The sequence below is a fragment of the Pteropus alecto genome, unplaced genomic scaffold (genome assembly GCF_000325575.1).
Source record: "Pteropus alecto unplaced genomic scaffold, ASM32557v1 scaffold86, whole genome shotgun sequence".
Lineage (NCBI taxonomy): Eukaryota > Metazoa > Chordata > Mammalia > Chiroptera > Pteropodidae > Pteropus > Pteropus alecto.
In genome coordinates, this window is record NW_006442109.1 from 25,098,285 (window position 1) to 25,113,818 (window position 15,534).

The window sequence follows — 15,534 nt, forward strand, 5'->3', positions numbered from 1 at the left end:
TCCTGACCTCTACCCAGTAGATATCAGTACCCCCCTTCCCCAGTTGTGACAACTAATAATGTGTTAAGACATTGCCAGATGTCCCCTGGGAGGCACAATTGCCCCCTCCTTCCCACTGAAAACCACTGTTTTAAAGGATTCCCTGTAAACATGAAGCAAATATGGCACTCAAGCAGAATACTAAAACAAAGTAAGGGCCGTTAAGAAATGGACATTCCTTACAAGTTTGCATACTGGAATACTTCTCGTTTACCATGTGATGATGTTAAGGAGTTTGCAGGTTTACAAATGTGTGACAATCAGAAAAAACTTTATTAAATACTCATGTAATTTTTATATATACACTTAGTACCATAAACTTAGCTCATCCACAAAACTCCAGGAAAAACAACTTTTTACCTCAGTACATATTACATACCAAATCACATTTATAGCAGACTAAATCACATAATTTTAACATGGTAACTACAAGCAAGATTTGCAAGACATGTTTTTGATATAGTAATGTTTATTATTTCACATATAAGCTCAGACAGAGCTCATAGAAATTTCCTATTTGGTTCAGCCAAATAATGGAAAGACAAATGCTATTTTTCTTTATTGGCATACAGTGAACCAATATAAAATTTTCACATTTACAGTTAAAGATCATGGTGAGTTAGTTGAAGAGTGGGAACTCTTGGGTACATAAATACTTTTACCATCAAAAAGCTGTAAAGATCAAGACTATTATGGAAATGGACCAGCCTTAGGTACACACGCATTGGTGTAGAGTTCACAGCAGTTAGCAAGGGCTATGGCACTGAACTCGTTATCTTGCCAGGGACCGGAAAAAGAAGGAGGGTTGGTACCATTCAGAGAAGTACTGAAATGAAAAGCCAGAGAGAGATATAATGGGTCAGATAAAAACAATACAACAAGATGTATCAATAAGTTTACCAAGCAGCTGGAAAAAAATGAAAACAAAAACCTGTAAATGGATCCGATCACAATGACCAGTTAAATAAGACAAATTAAGTGTATTTTCTCATTCATGCCCAAGATAATGCTACCAAGAAACCCTGTATCAGTGTCCAATTCCTAACCATCATCCTTTTGGGAATTTCCAAACATCACTGAGGCAAAACTTATGTCTTGTAATGTGATTGAGAATTGAATTTATTCTAAAAAGTGAAGCAGTATTACAGAGCCACTTTCCTCTTGAGAAAGGAGAACAGCTCAGGCTTATTTATATATTTATTTATTCCACTTTATTGAAGTATAATTGACAAAATTGTAATATATTTAAAGTATACAATGTGATGATTTGATGTATATGGACATTGTGAAAGGATTTCCAACATTGAGTTAATTAACATATCTACCACCTCACAATTTGCCTTTTTTTTTTTTTTTTTTGGTGAGAGCACTTAAGTTCTACTCTTAGCAAATTTCATATAACATGGTATTATCAATTGTAGTTAACATGTTATACATTAGAACCTCAGACCTGATTCATCTTATATCTGAAAGCTTCTAACTTTATCCAAGCCTCTCCCTATTTCCACCACCCACGAGTCCCAGGCAACAATTATTCTACTCTGTTTCTATGAGTTCAATTAAAAAAAAATTTTTTTTGGATTCTACATATGAGTGATACCATGCAATATTTATCTTTGTGACACTTATTTCACTTAGCTTAATTATTCATCCATGTTGTTACAAATACCAGGATTTGCTTCTTTTATAAGGATAAATAATATTTTATGGCATATATATACCACATTTTCTTTATCCATTCCTTCATCAGTGGACACATAGGTTGTTTCCATACCATGAGTACTGTGAATAATGCTGCCATGAACATGGGTGTACAGATAGTGATTTCATCAACTTTGGATATATAACTAGAACTGAGATTGCTGAATCATACAGTAGTTCTATTTTTAATTTCTTCAGGAACCTCTATACTGTTTTCCATGCTGCCTGTACCATTTTACATTACCACCAATAGTGTATAAGGGTTTCCTTTTCTCCATATCCTTGCCAGCATTTGCTACCTCTTGTCTTTTTTTTATATAGCCATCCTAACAGGCGTGAGGTGATATATCATTGTGGTTTTGATTTGCATTTGCCTGCTAATAAGTGACATTAAGCACCTTTTCATGTACCTGTTGGCTATTTAAATGTTTTCTTTGGAAAAATGTCTATTGAGTTCCTCTGCCGATATTTTAACTGGATTTAAAATTTTTGTTAATATTATATTTTTGCTGTTTAATTGTATAAATTCCTATAAATTCCTTGTATATTTTGGATATTAACCCCTTATCGGATATGTGGTTTGCAAATATTTTCTTCCATTCTATAGATTGACTTCATTTTGTTAATGGTTTCCTTTTCTGTGCAGAAACTTTCTAGTTTGATGAAGTCTCACTTGTTTGTTTTTGCTTTTGTTGCCTTTGCTTTTGGCATCAAACAAAAAACCATCGCTAAGACCAATGTCAAGGAGCTTACTCCTAATTTTTCTTCCAGGAATTTTAAGGTTTTAGGTCTTACATTCATGTCTTTAATCCATTTTGAGTTGATTTTCGTGTATGGTATAAGAAAGGGGTCCAATTTCATTCTTTTGCATGTGGATATAGTTTTCCCAGTGCCATTTATTGAAGAGACTGTCTTTTCCCCATTGTATATTCTTGGCTCCTTTGTGGAAAACTAATTGACCATATATGCATAGATTTTTTTTCTGGGTTCTCTTCTGTTCCATTGATCTATGTGGGTTTTTTTTTTTTTAATGCCAATACCATCCTGTTTTGATTACTAGAGATTTGTAATATAGTTTGAAATCAGGAAGTATGATGCCTCCAGCTTTGTTTCTTCTTTCTCAAGATTGCTTTAGCTATTTGGGGTCTTTTATGGTTCCATATGAATTTTAAGATTGTTTTTTCTCTTTCTATGAAAAATGCCTTTGGAATTTTGATAGAGATTGCATGAATCTGTAGATTGCTTTGGGTAATATGGACCTTTTAACAATATTAATTCTTCTAATCCATGGACATAGAGCATTCTTCCATTTATTTGTGTCTTCTTCAATTTCATTCATCAGTGTTTTATAGTTTTCAGTATACAGATCTTTTATCTCCTTGGTTAAATTTTCTCCTAAGTATTTTTCGATGCTATTATAAATGGGATTATTTACTTCATTTCTCTTTCCAGTACTTCGTTGTTAATGTATAGAAATGCAACTGATTTTTGTATATTGATTTATTGTTAATGAAGTGATATTTGAACTGATATTGAACTGATATTTGTATTGTTAATGAAGTGATAATGAACTGATATTTGTATATTGATTTTGCATCCTACAACTTACTGTTTTCATTTTCATAGTTCTAATAGTTTTGGGGGGGGCGCGTTGGTGGCATCTTCAGAGTTTTATATATATAAGATCATGTCATTTACAAACAGACACAATTTTACATTTTCTTTTCAAATTTGGGTACTTTTTATTTCTTTTTCTTGCCTTATTGCTCTGGCTATGACTTCCAGTACTATATTGAATAAAAGTAGTGAGAGTGGGCATCCTTGTGTTATTTCTGATCTTAATGGAAAGCGTTAAGCTTTTCACCACTGAGTATGATGTTATGTGTAGGCTTCTCATTTATGACCTTTGTTATTTTTAAATACATTCATTCTATACCAAATTTGTTGAGAGTTTTTATCATGAAACGATGCTGAGTTTTGTCAAATGCTTTTTCTGCATCTATCGAGATGACCATATGATTTTTATCCTTCATTTTGTTAAGGCAATATATCACATTTATTGATTCGTATATGTTGAAACATCCTTGCATTCCTAGGAATAAATCCCACTTGATCATGGTGTAGGATTCTTTTAATGTACTGTTAAATTTTGTTTGCTAATATGTTCTTAAGGATTTTTTTGCATCTATATTCATCAGGAATATTGGCTTGTAATTTTCTTTTCTTGTAATGTCACTGTCTGGTTTTGGTATCAGAGTAATGCTGGCTTCATAAAATGAGTTTTGAAGTGTTCACTCCTTATGTTTTGGAAGAGTTTGAGAAAATTGGTATTAATTTTTCCTTGAATTTTTGGTAGAATTCACAGTAACCCTTCTAGTCCTGGGCTTTTCTTTTTGGGGAGGTTTTTGATCACTGATTCAAATTTCTTTACAAGTAATCAGTCTGTTCAGATTTTTGTTTTATGATTCAGTCTTGTTAGGTTGTATACTTCTAGGAATTTGTCTATTTCTTCTAGGTTATCTAATTCGTTGAAATATAATTGTTCATAGTACAGCTGACCCTTGAACAACACAATAGTTAGGAGTGCCAACCTCCTGAGCAGTCACAAATCCACATGTAGCCACGGTCAGCCCTATGTATATGTGGATTCCCAAACACAGAGCTGACCCTTGAACAACTTGGGTTTGAAATGCTTGGGTCAATTGAACTACAGTCAACTGAAAAAAATTCATGTATAAGTGAACCCATACAGTTCAAACCCATGTTGTTCAAGGGTCAACTGTAGTTTCTCAGTATTTCTGTGTTCAGTTGTAATATCTTCTCTTTCAGTTCTGATTTTATTTGTGTCTTTCTCTTTTTCTTAGCTGAAGATTTGTTTTTTATCTATTTTAAAAAACAGCCCTTAGCTTGATCTTTTCTATTGTCTTTTTTGTCTATTTCATTTATTTCTGCTCTGATCTCTGTTATTTCCTTCATTCTAACTTTGGGCTTAGTGTTTCTTTCTAGTTCCTTGAGATGTTAAATTACATTTTATATTCGAGAGCTTTCTTTTTTCTTAATGTAGCTGTTGATTGCTATGAACTTCCCTATTAGAACTGCTTTTGCTGAATCTCATAAGTTTTGACATGTTGCGTTTCTATTTTCATTTGTCTGAAGATTTTTTCTTTCAAGTTTTTTTCCTAGTTTTACTGAGATATAATTGACATATAAGGTGTGCAACATAATGATTTGATATATGTATATATTCTGAAGTGATTACCACAATAAGTTTAGTTAACACCCATCATCTTACATAGTTACAATTTTTTCCTTGTGATAAGTCAAGAAAATTTTTAAATTTCTCTTTTGATTTCATATTTGACCCATTCTTCAAGAACATGTTGTTTAATTTCCATATATTCATAAATTTACCAGTTTTTTCTTCTAATTGATTTTTAGTTTCATACCATTGTGGTTGGAAAAGATGCTTGATATGATTTCAATCTTCTTAAATTTATTAAGACTTGTTTTGTTGCTTAATATATGATCCATCTGGTAATTTTCATGTGTACTTAAGAATATGTATTCTGATGTTGGATGGACTGTTCTGTAAATGTATGTAAATCCACTGTTTCTTTGTTGAGTTTTTGTTTAGATCTATCCATTAAAGGGGAATACTGAAGTCTCCTACTATTATTGTATTGCTATCTATTTCTCCATTCAGAAATAATGTTCATATTTGTTTTATATATTTAAGTGCTCTATGTTTGGTATATAAATATTTACAGTTGGTATATACTCTTAATCATTTTGTAATGACTTTGTCTTTTATTACTGTTTTTGGCTTACAGTCTGTTTGTCTGATGTAAATATAGCTACCTGTGCTTCCTTTTGGTTTCCATTTCCATGGAATGTCTTTTCCCATCCCTTCACTTTCAGTCTATGTGTGTCCTTGAAGTTGAAGTTGAAGTTGAAGTGAGTCTCTTATAGGCAGCCTATAACTGGGTTCTAAAGGACAACTCTACCAGGTAAAGTTTTCTCGGTTAGGTTTTTTTTCTTTTGAATATATCACCCCACTCACTTCTGAAATATCTGCTGATGGATTTCTGAGGGCTCCCTCGTACATAACTAGTTATTTTTCTCTTGCTGCTTTTGAAATCTTAAATCGTCTTTAACTTTTGACAAATTAGTTATAATGTGTCTCAGTGTGGGTCTCTTTAGTGTCCCAAAGAAGATTACAGTCAGCACCTGGATGCAAGCTGATTAAAAGCTGGACCCTCAAATACCAGCTGGGAAAGTATGCAGTCAAGGCCATTTCATGGAGAAACTGGGAGATGGGCATTTTTGCCTGCTCCCTCTTTGCTGAGCCTGGGTGTATAGCTGCTGGGGGTTGCTCCCGTGCCCATTTAAAAACTGTGTATTTGTTTGCTATAGTCCTGTTGGACTCATGAATCCAAGCCTGGTTTACTCTCAAAGCGAGGTGATTTGGGGGCCTGTCCTTTGGGTGGCAGCGATAAAAGTTGGAGCATTAGATGTGTATATAAGCCTCTTTCAGTGAGATACTGGCAACTTGGTTTTATTGTTGGAGTGAGCTGGAGGGAGAAAGTGGGCTTCAGGGAGGACCACGGTCATCCGCTAGATGTGTGCTAATTAGAAGCTGGACGCTAAGGCAAGGGCTTAAAAGGATGCGTCAGTCCCCTTCCAGCAAAAGACTGGGAGATGGGTGTTTTTGCCTGCTCCCTCTGCACTGAGCCCTGGGGGGACAGCCACAGGGAGTGCTTACATACACACACCCATTAAAAACAACTTTTTAAATCATCTATAGTCCTGTGGGACTCATGAATGCAAGCCACGTTGGCTATCAGAGCCCAGTGATCTGGGGACTTGTCCCTTGGGCAGTAGCCACAAAAGCCATGGCACCAGACATATATATAAGCTCTTTCCAAAGAGATGCTGATGACCTGGTTTTATCATTGGAGCAAGTCTGAGGGAGAAGATGGGGGCAGTGCCCATCAGCTTGCTCAGCTCTGAGAAGGAGTGCAGTCAGAACTTAGAGGTGTGCTAATTAGAAGCTGGACCCCCAGCAATTTGGAAAGTATGCAGTCAAACTGCTTCCAAGCAAAGACTGGGAGATGGGCATTTTTGCTGGTTTCCTCTGCACTGAGCCTTGGCAGACAGCCACAATGAGTGCTCTCTGCCTGTTAAGAACTGCTTCTTTGTTTTCTATAGTTCTGTGGGACTCAGGAACCCAAGCCCCATATGCTCTCAGAGCTAGGTGTTTGGGGAGCCTCTCCCTGTGGGGTGGGGGAGACTTAAAAGCTGAGGCACTAGATATGTACTCCAAACCCTTCACTCTCTAGGAGAATCTGAGAGTTGGGAATTCCCTTTGATTGATTGGTGCTGTGCCAGGGGTGGAATTTATGGTGAGACTGTGTCTTAGCCTTTCTTATTCAATTCACTGTAGGTATTTTCTCAGTTGCCCAATGTGTAGGAGTCACTCAGCTAGTTTCTGGTTCTCTCAGAGGGAATTACTCCATGCATACTGCTACATTTGGCAGCTGAGAGGAGAGTAATTCAGGAGCCTCCTATATTGCCATCTAGGTCTGGAGTCACTCCAGACTTATTTAGAATAAATAGATTGGACAAAAACATTATACTTTCAGATTCTCGATGCTAATGACACTCAGTAAGTAACTATAGACAAAAGGTCAGTTGCAGCTTTAGAGCCAGAAATGAGCAGGAAAGAGTATTCTATTAATTATTTTAGAGAATTTCAGTGGTGGAAAGACAACTCATTAAATAAAAATTAGTAAATTTCACTTTTTATTCATTTACTTCAGATTATGCTTACAGTGACATCCACTGAACTGCAATAAGAACATAGGAATCAAAACTATCTATCTATCTAGTTTTTAATTCATCTTTAATAGTATGTTAAAAGGATTATTTTTTCCAGAGGATGTTGGTTGCCTACTCTGATGATAACCAAACACAAGAGGGTAATATCTGTTAACTTGGCATAGTAACCTGTTAAGCAGCATAGTACCCGAACATCTATCTATGTAGTAAACAGATCACACACTTAATGATAACTTCCAAATATATCTCCAGCTCTGATTTTCTCTTGAACCCCAGATCCCAGTTGGCTGTGAGTAGCTTCACATGGTGGTCTCATAGGTACTTCCAAGTCAACATAGCCAACTGAATTAAGCTAAGCTGTAATCTCTCCCCTTTACTCCTATTCCTGGAACTAGTCCTCTTCTCGGTGAATTAATGGCACCCCTTAGACCCACTTGCCCAAGACATAAAGGTGACAGTTACTTGAGATTCCTTTCCCTTCCTCACCCACCCTTCCCTCTTATCTAGCAATGACCAATCCTACAAATTCTCCTTGGTCTAGTGTATCTTCATCCTCACAATCACTTAGCATTAGCTGTACCATCTCATTTGGATGATTATAGCAGTGTGTTTATTGGTCTTCCTGTTATCCAAATGGCTATGAGAATGATCTTTTTAAAAAAACATCTTATCATACCAGTGTTCAGAATTCTGTAAGTCAGAATCTAACTTCTTTAGCATTTTGAACAAGGCCTTTGAGGTATTTCAGCCCCATCTCCCACAACTCTCTTTAGTCACCTATGTATCACTGCAACACACATCTTTTGCTTTGGTAGAACCAAACATTCTAGTTCATCAAATCTTTCCTTTTATCTGTCCTATAACTAGTTCTTTTAGCTTAATAATATATTCTTTTTTTTTTTTCCTACTAGTTTCTTTCAGAACTTTTTCTTTATCTCTGATTTTCTATAGTTTGAGAATTATATGTCTAGTTGTTGGCATTTAATCTGCTTGGTGCTCTCTGAGGTTCTTGGATCTGTGGGTTGGTGTCTGACATTTATTTGGGGAAAATCTTTAATCACTATTATTTCAATTTTTTTTTCTATTCTTTTCTATTCTTTTCTTCTCCATCTGTACTTAACATTATGCGCATGTTGCACCTTTTGTAGTTGTCCCACAGTTTTTGGATATTCTGTTCTGTTTTTTGTTCCACTTTTTGTTCTCTTTGCTTTTCAGTTTTGATGGTTTCTATTGATAAATTTTCAAGCTCTAAGATTCTTCCCGCAGTTGTATCCAGTCTACCAAAAGCCCATCAAAGGCATTCTTCATTTCTGTTACAGCGCTTTTTCATCTGTAGAATACCTTTTTGGTTTTTTCTTAAGATTCCTATATCTCTGCTTACGTTGTCTATCTGTTCATACATGCCATCTACTTTATCTATTAGAGCCCTAGGCATATAATCATAGTTGTTTAAAACTCCCAATCTGATTAATTCCAACATCTCTGCCATGTGTGGTTCTGATGCTTGATCTATCTCTTCAAATTGTGATTTTTGCTTCTTAGTGAATCTTATAATTTCTTTTTGATAGCCAGACATGATGTACACATAAAAGAAACTGCTGTCAATAGGCTTTTAGTAATGCAATGGTAATAAGATGTGAGAGGAGGGGAAGTATATGCTCTAGTACTATGACTAGGTCTCAGTCTTTTAGTAAGCCTGTGTTTCTGGATGGTGAACTTCACAAGTCCTTCTCAGTTTTCTTCCCCCTCCTTAGGTGGGACAGGATTGGTTAGAGTGGGCTGAAGTTGGGTGTTTCCCTCCTCCCAGGTCAGTTAGTCTCTGATAATACCCCAGCAGGTTAGGCTCTGCTTAACCAGTCTCCCCCAAGGGCAGTCCTTGTTAAACAAACAAAAACCCAGAGTGCTCTGGTGTATTTCAAAATGGTTCCTTTTCCCTCTCCCCGTACCAGAAGCACAAGGGCATTTTTGCTGGTTATTTACTGTGAGAACCTGATCTAGCTTCTGGAGGTAAAACTCACAAAGATTTCACCCTTATGACTGCCCCCACCCCAGAGTTTGTCCCCACTAAGCCTCCAGCCATTGAAGTTTCAGGTTTTCTTACCCCTGCATAGCTTTCTGTGGCATTTTCCACTCGTGAGTCTCTGCTCCAGTAACCATGACTCCCTGTATCCACCTCTCTCCGTAACTCCCTGTATTCACCTGTCTCTCCAATCTTGCCCTATATCCTCACCTCTCTTATGAATCCAAGAAGAATTACTGATTTTTCAGATTGTTTAGTTTTTCACTTGTCATTAGAATAGAACGGTGACTTCCAAGTTCTTTACATGAGGAATATAACATCCCAGAAATTGGTAAATGAGTTCATGTTTACACTGTCTGAATGCATCGTGATTTTATCAATTCGACTTTATCCTCTCTCGGTCATCATTTCTGTCTGAAGAAGCCCATAATTTTTTAGCCACTTAAGATTATTGCCAAGTCTTCACTTATAACCTATCTATATTCCAATCACAATAAATACAGTGTCTTCTTATCAGGAAAACCACACTTCTGTACTTCTTCCCCTGTACCTCCACTTCTCAATACCGCACCAATATAGGTAAAATCTATCACTTGTTCAAACTAAAGAGAATACTGAGGACGCATCTAATAAAAGAGAACATAGACCTAGACCACCACAAATACCCATCGTCCTTCGTAAACACTGTATTCAGCATCCACATGATTATTCTCAAGACCTTATTTCTTCCCACTCCCAGATAATTTCTGAGTGGAGGATAGCAAGTGAGAGGAGGGAACAGGAATCCTGGGGCTCACTCACCTCTGAAAGAGCCCTCTGCAGCACACATAGGTCTCATAGGTTCTATTGGTGAAACTTGTGTTTAGGAAGGAGACACAGTCAGTTTCAGCTCCCCTGGGGACATAGAGGATTCCTGGATAAAGGAGACAGAGATACTAAGGGAAGATTTTATACATGTTCTTGGAGGCTCTTAATAATTTGGGTGTGAATTGAGAATATTGTAGATTAGGTGCCTTTTCTATGCATCTGTGAGATGGATAGTTAAATCAATATTCTGAGAGAGATCTTGTCAGAATATAAGTAAGAGATTTCTGCCAAGAGACTAAGCTGAGGTACCTACCTGCCACACAGGCACTGATAAGGGATACACAGGCCCCTGTGAAGAGGGCACTGACCACAACCTTGGACAAGTCACTCTTCCGGTGGGGTACTATCGATGCTGCAGACAACAAAATAAAATAATTTGATCTCTTTCCCACCAGACAACAAGTATACCCCATGAGCCCCCCATTTAGAAGAATGCAGAAGAACAAAACGCAGCAGATGAATAGCATTTTTACCACTAACCACCAGAGAGGCTGGCCAGCAGTACCCTAAGCAGTAATGGATATGCATTAGTCCTGATGGGTCACTAACACTGACATTCCCAGGTCAAAGATTGTGTCTGACCCTAACTTCAGTGATTCCAGGAACATTCCCAATATATATCTGGATCAAGCAAAGTTGCAGGTTGCTCCAAACAGGCACATCTGCAGTTTTAGACTGGGACCAGAATTAAATGGACTGTTTTGAGCCAGAGCGATAAAGAGGGCAACATTTAGTCACATGATGCACATCCCACTACTAGATGGCCTTCTCATGATCAGACAGTAATCAGGCATCAGAATTACAACAGTACAGACAAGTATTTAACAAAAGGGAAAAAGATAAACTGAAAAAAGATTGTTTACCTTTCAATTGTTCAATCGGCTACCAAATAAATCAACTTAATGATTCTCCCCCAGAATATGAATACTATAAAAAAATAGACATACCGAGCTGTATTTCTTCTTATACTGTTTCTAACTTGCATCTTTCAATCTCTTGGAATCTGCTAGTCATTTTCCCTGCTCCTATGCTCAAAGACAACTCCACTTTCCTCATGTTTCCTCCACTTTCCTCATGTTATTTCCTCCAGCCCTCACCCACATTCAGCAATGCATTCAGCAGTGTAAATGTATCTGTGTCTGCTTCAAATACTCACTTCTCCCACACATGGAGATCTGTAGCTTTTAATCCAACACTTCATACCCCTCCCTCTTACTATTTATCTGCCTTGTGCATCTGATGCTTTTATTTGTCTTTTGATTCCTTGTGCAACTCCTACTTCTATGAAGTCAACCGGTAAGCAGCCCAATTTCAGAAAACACCTTCGCTACTGAATAAAAAACAAAATATCTTTACTTATATGTACACCATGCCCATTTAATGGCAAAATAAAAATAATATTATTATAATCTTCCTCAAAGGGAAAATGAAAATAAAATTGGTCTTTTGGGCATCTTATCAAAAGGGAAAAAATTAACATAAGTTGCGATTGTAAACCCAGCCCGGACTCCATATATAGTCAGGTAGAATGGTTGCCTTAACTTCAATTTAACTGCCATCTGACTGGGCCAGTTTCACATCAGCTTCTTTATCTGGTCTCAGCTTGTACCAAAGCACCAGGACTGCCTACCACAGAAGGTGGAATCTGGCTGGCTTATTGGATAGCTGGGAAAATGAATTAACTCACTCAAGCCTCCCAGTGTGATTCCTATGGAACTAAGATTGGCAAATCCACAGAGTGAAAATGTTGTGATGATTTCAGCTCTCACCTAGGGAAAACAAAAAGAAATAAGTAAATAAATTCAATCCCATGTATGCAGTCGTGTGTTCACAGGGAAGTTCCAGACATCTTAGAACACCTAATCTTGTCCACACTACCCTAAGGAATATGGAAAAGGTGCTCAGAAAATAATCACGTTCTAAGTTATTACGGGAATAATGATATGGAAACCACAAGGGGCCTCTTTCCCAATACTCTTCTTGTTGAAACCTATGAATAAGGAGAAGGCCTGGGAATGAGGATGATTGGGAGGGAAGATAAAGGCAGAGAGAGAGTAAAGAGAGATTAGTTTATAGCAAGTTAAACTTATAAATGAAGAAGGGGAACTTCGGCCATCCATCAAAAATAGTGTCCACCCTGAGCTGCCCCAGCTGTAAAGACCCAACAATTACATCATAGAGAGAGGTTGGGTCAGAGAGTGGGGGAGGAATAGCACACACACCTCCAAGCAGCTTGGGCACTGGAGCTAAGCATAGTGTTACGCTTGCTTTGTAGTTAGGCCTGGAACAACGGAACGGACCCATGAGTGTGAAACAAACTTTTGTTTAACACTTTCTGTCTGCTCATAAACAATTTACGCTTTTCTGGATTGTCACTTACAGAAATCCACTGTTTCTCACCCCCGATCCATTCTTCCACTCCAGAGAGACGTTTGTTCTTGTACTCAGACAGTTGCTGATAGGCCACAAACTCATTTGTGAAGAACTTTATCCCCACTATCTCAGCCACCGTTGGACAATCTGCCCACTCCACACCCATCATGAAAACCACGGGCCTTAAAATATAGGAGCAGATCACCTAGGTGAAAAGAAAGAGATGTCCCAGGAAAAGAAAGAATACCACAGGTCAGGACCCAGACTTTTCCTGGAGCCTTAACTCAGTCTCCTCCACCCTTCTATCCATGCTGTCTTTTAGCTCGCTGTGGGTCAGGAGGACATGCATAGTTCAAAGACTACTTAAACACAGCCCAATAAATGTAATTTTTTACCTGGAAAGTGAGCCCTTGTATGTCTACCAATTCCCCTAGCCAGGAGAGGGTAGCATTGATGAAGGCCAACACAGCCAAAAAGGCAATCAGGTTGGCAGCTACATTAGTAGCAAGGCCTACAGCATCTGTGGCTCCATTGCTGGCAGCTTCCAGGACATTCTTTTCTTTTCTGTGGTTATTGGCATAGGAGAAAAATATGGTGTCTGGATTAGTCTCAGCCTCTCAGAGAAGAGGAACCTTCTCTGCGGTGTAGGAGCTCAGGAAGAGGGTGCAAGACCAGCTTGAGAGGTGATAGGGGTTCCTTAGTGACCTTTTGGGTGGGAATTACATTGAAGCAATATCAGATTTAATTGCTACGAAATTGCACTAACACCAAGGACAGAGGATACTGGCCTGCAGAAGATAGAGGTGGATGGGAAGGTTAAACAATCAAAGAAAATCAACATGATTAGGTGGAGGCAGAGGTAGACAAGTGGGGACAGAGAATCACATTATTCCTTCTCCTGGAGACTCGAAGCCTCTGTCACCACAATCACTACTCTTGACTCTACACCAGACCTCACCATCTCCCAAATTATATGCCTCATTGGACTCACCCACGGGGCAATTTTACCCCCTCCTTATTCTTGAACTTGGACTCTTCTACTTCTGGATATACCAGCTTTGATAAGGCAAGAGCAGAAGGTGCAGCCATCACAGAGGCAGAAATCAAGGATGATGCATCAATCTATAAGGCCAGATTTAGGAATCAGCATCTACAGAACCCAGACAAAGGCTCACTCAAGGGTGATCAAACAGATTATGCCTACCCCGAAGGATACGTAGGCTCCAAACACAGTGCCTGAAATGGTGGCAAACCCTCCAGTCATCACTGCATGGATTTCAGAGAGCGTCAGGTCTGCAAGGTATGGGCGGATGAGCAGAGGTGCCTCTGTCTGTAAACAAGGAGAAGTGAGTCAGATTCAAGAGGCTGTGACTCCCCACCCCAAAGTGCCCACCTTGACCCCAGGGATACATTCTTCTAGTGTGGATACCCTCGTAGCACCGAGCTCTGCTCTTAGGCCCTCCCAGCATCTGCCCCACTTTCTCTGGCACCTAATCGTATACTGGCTGGCGTTGTTCTTCTCTGTTTTCATGTGTTTGTCTCACCTATTTAAATTTTTAAATACTACAGAAGAGAAATGGTATATCTCTTTTGTATGTTCTCACTGTCTAAAACCATATACTTAATGAATGACCTTATGGAGTACAGTTCACTTACTGAGTACATATTAATTGTTTAAAAAGTATTCATTAAATGAATTACAAATAGCTGGTTGAAGCCCAGTGTTGATGAAAGAATCAAAAGAAATGTTTGTGAAAATGTTATGAAATTATGAAGACCCAACTATGTAAACAATATCTAGTATCAACCTAAAATAATGTTATTTATTATTTAATGAGTGACAACTGTGTACCCAGTGCTGTACTAGATGCTAGGGATATTAATGTGAACAAGGCAAAGTTGCTACTCTTGGGAGCTTACATTCTAGCAGAGGAAACTAAGATGATTATGGATAATTTCAGCAAAACACAGAGCACTGTGTAGAAGTATGCAAAAGTACTCTGGGAACATTTCAGAAACAGCTAATCGGCCCAGGGCCTGGGGAACGAAAGATCTCAATACTAACTCCTTGTTAATTTGACAAGCCATTGTCCCTAACATTGAGCTAATCAGTCAATACCATATACTGAGCACCTACTCCACATAAATCTATCAAGCAAGTATTATGGGGAAGAGCCTTGGTATAAGCCCTAAGCAAGCTGTTGCCTTCTTAGAGGCCCCAGAAAATGAGGATCACAGGGAGAAACCAGAACATAGAGCAAACGTTCTTCATTACCCCTGCAGGGGGATAAGATTTGGAGCAGGCTGTTTCCCTAAATTCCTGTGTAAGAAGTTGGATGGGTGGTTAAGGATGCCCACATTAAGTATGCTCAGGTAAGTATAATCATACATGAATGGTAAAAGCAATGAGCTGAGTTTCCTTTGAGCTTCTGGGTTTTCTTTCATCAGCGATTGCCTGCCCATACACTCTTCATATATTTGACTTTTCAGAAGGAAAACACTTTTCTCAACCTGTTTTCTGCCATAATCTTTGTTCTCCAGAAAAAGGAAGATCAGAAATCCTTAGAGTACTTACCATACCCACAAAGATGTTTCCTGCCACAGCCAGGGTCTCTGTGGCAGTGGTGCCCATAGTGATTTGCAAAAACCAGGCAATCTAAAGGGATACAAAGACCAAACCATTAACATCAGCAGGA

At 38.2% G+C, this 15,534-nt stretch overlaps 1 protein-coding gene across 3 annotated transcripts in view; it reads right to left on the reverse strand.

The window, feature by feature from the left end:
- Positions 1–327: 327 nt before the first annotated feature.
- SLC28A2 (solute carrier family 28 member 2) overlaps positions 328–15,534 on the reverse strand; it is an 18,149-nt gene continuing 2,942 nt past the window's right edge. For all 3 annotated transcript variants that reach the window (XM_025038968.1, XM_025038967.1, XM_025038969.1), the window contains 9 exons: positions 15,414–15,494; positions 14,043–14,168; positions 13,830–13,960; positions 13,234–13,402; positions 12,846–13,043; positions 12,153–12,234; positions 10,719–10,817; positions 10,400–10,511; positions 328–865 (listed from right to left, as the gene is read on the reverse strand). In XM_025038968.1, coding sequence (XP_024894736.1) covers positions 730–865; positions 10,400–10,511; positions 10,719–10,817; positions 12,153–12,234; positions 12,846–13,043; positions 13,234–13,402; positions 13,830–13,960; positions 14,043–14,168; positions 15,414–15,494 — 1,134 coding nt within the window. In that variant the 3' untranslated portion in view covers positions 328–729. The remainder of the gene's footprint in view (positions 866–10,399; positions 10,512–10,718; positions 10,818–12,152; positions 12,235–12,845; positions 13,044–13,233; positions 13,403–13,829; positions 13,961–14,042; positions 14,169–15,413; positions 15,495–15,534) is intronic.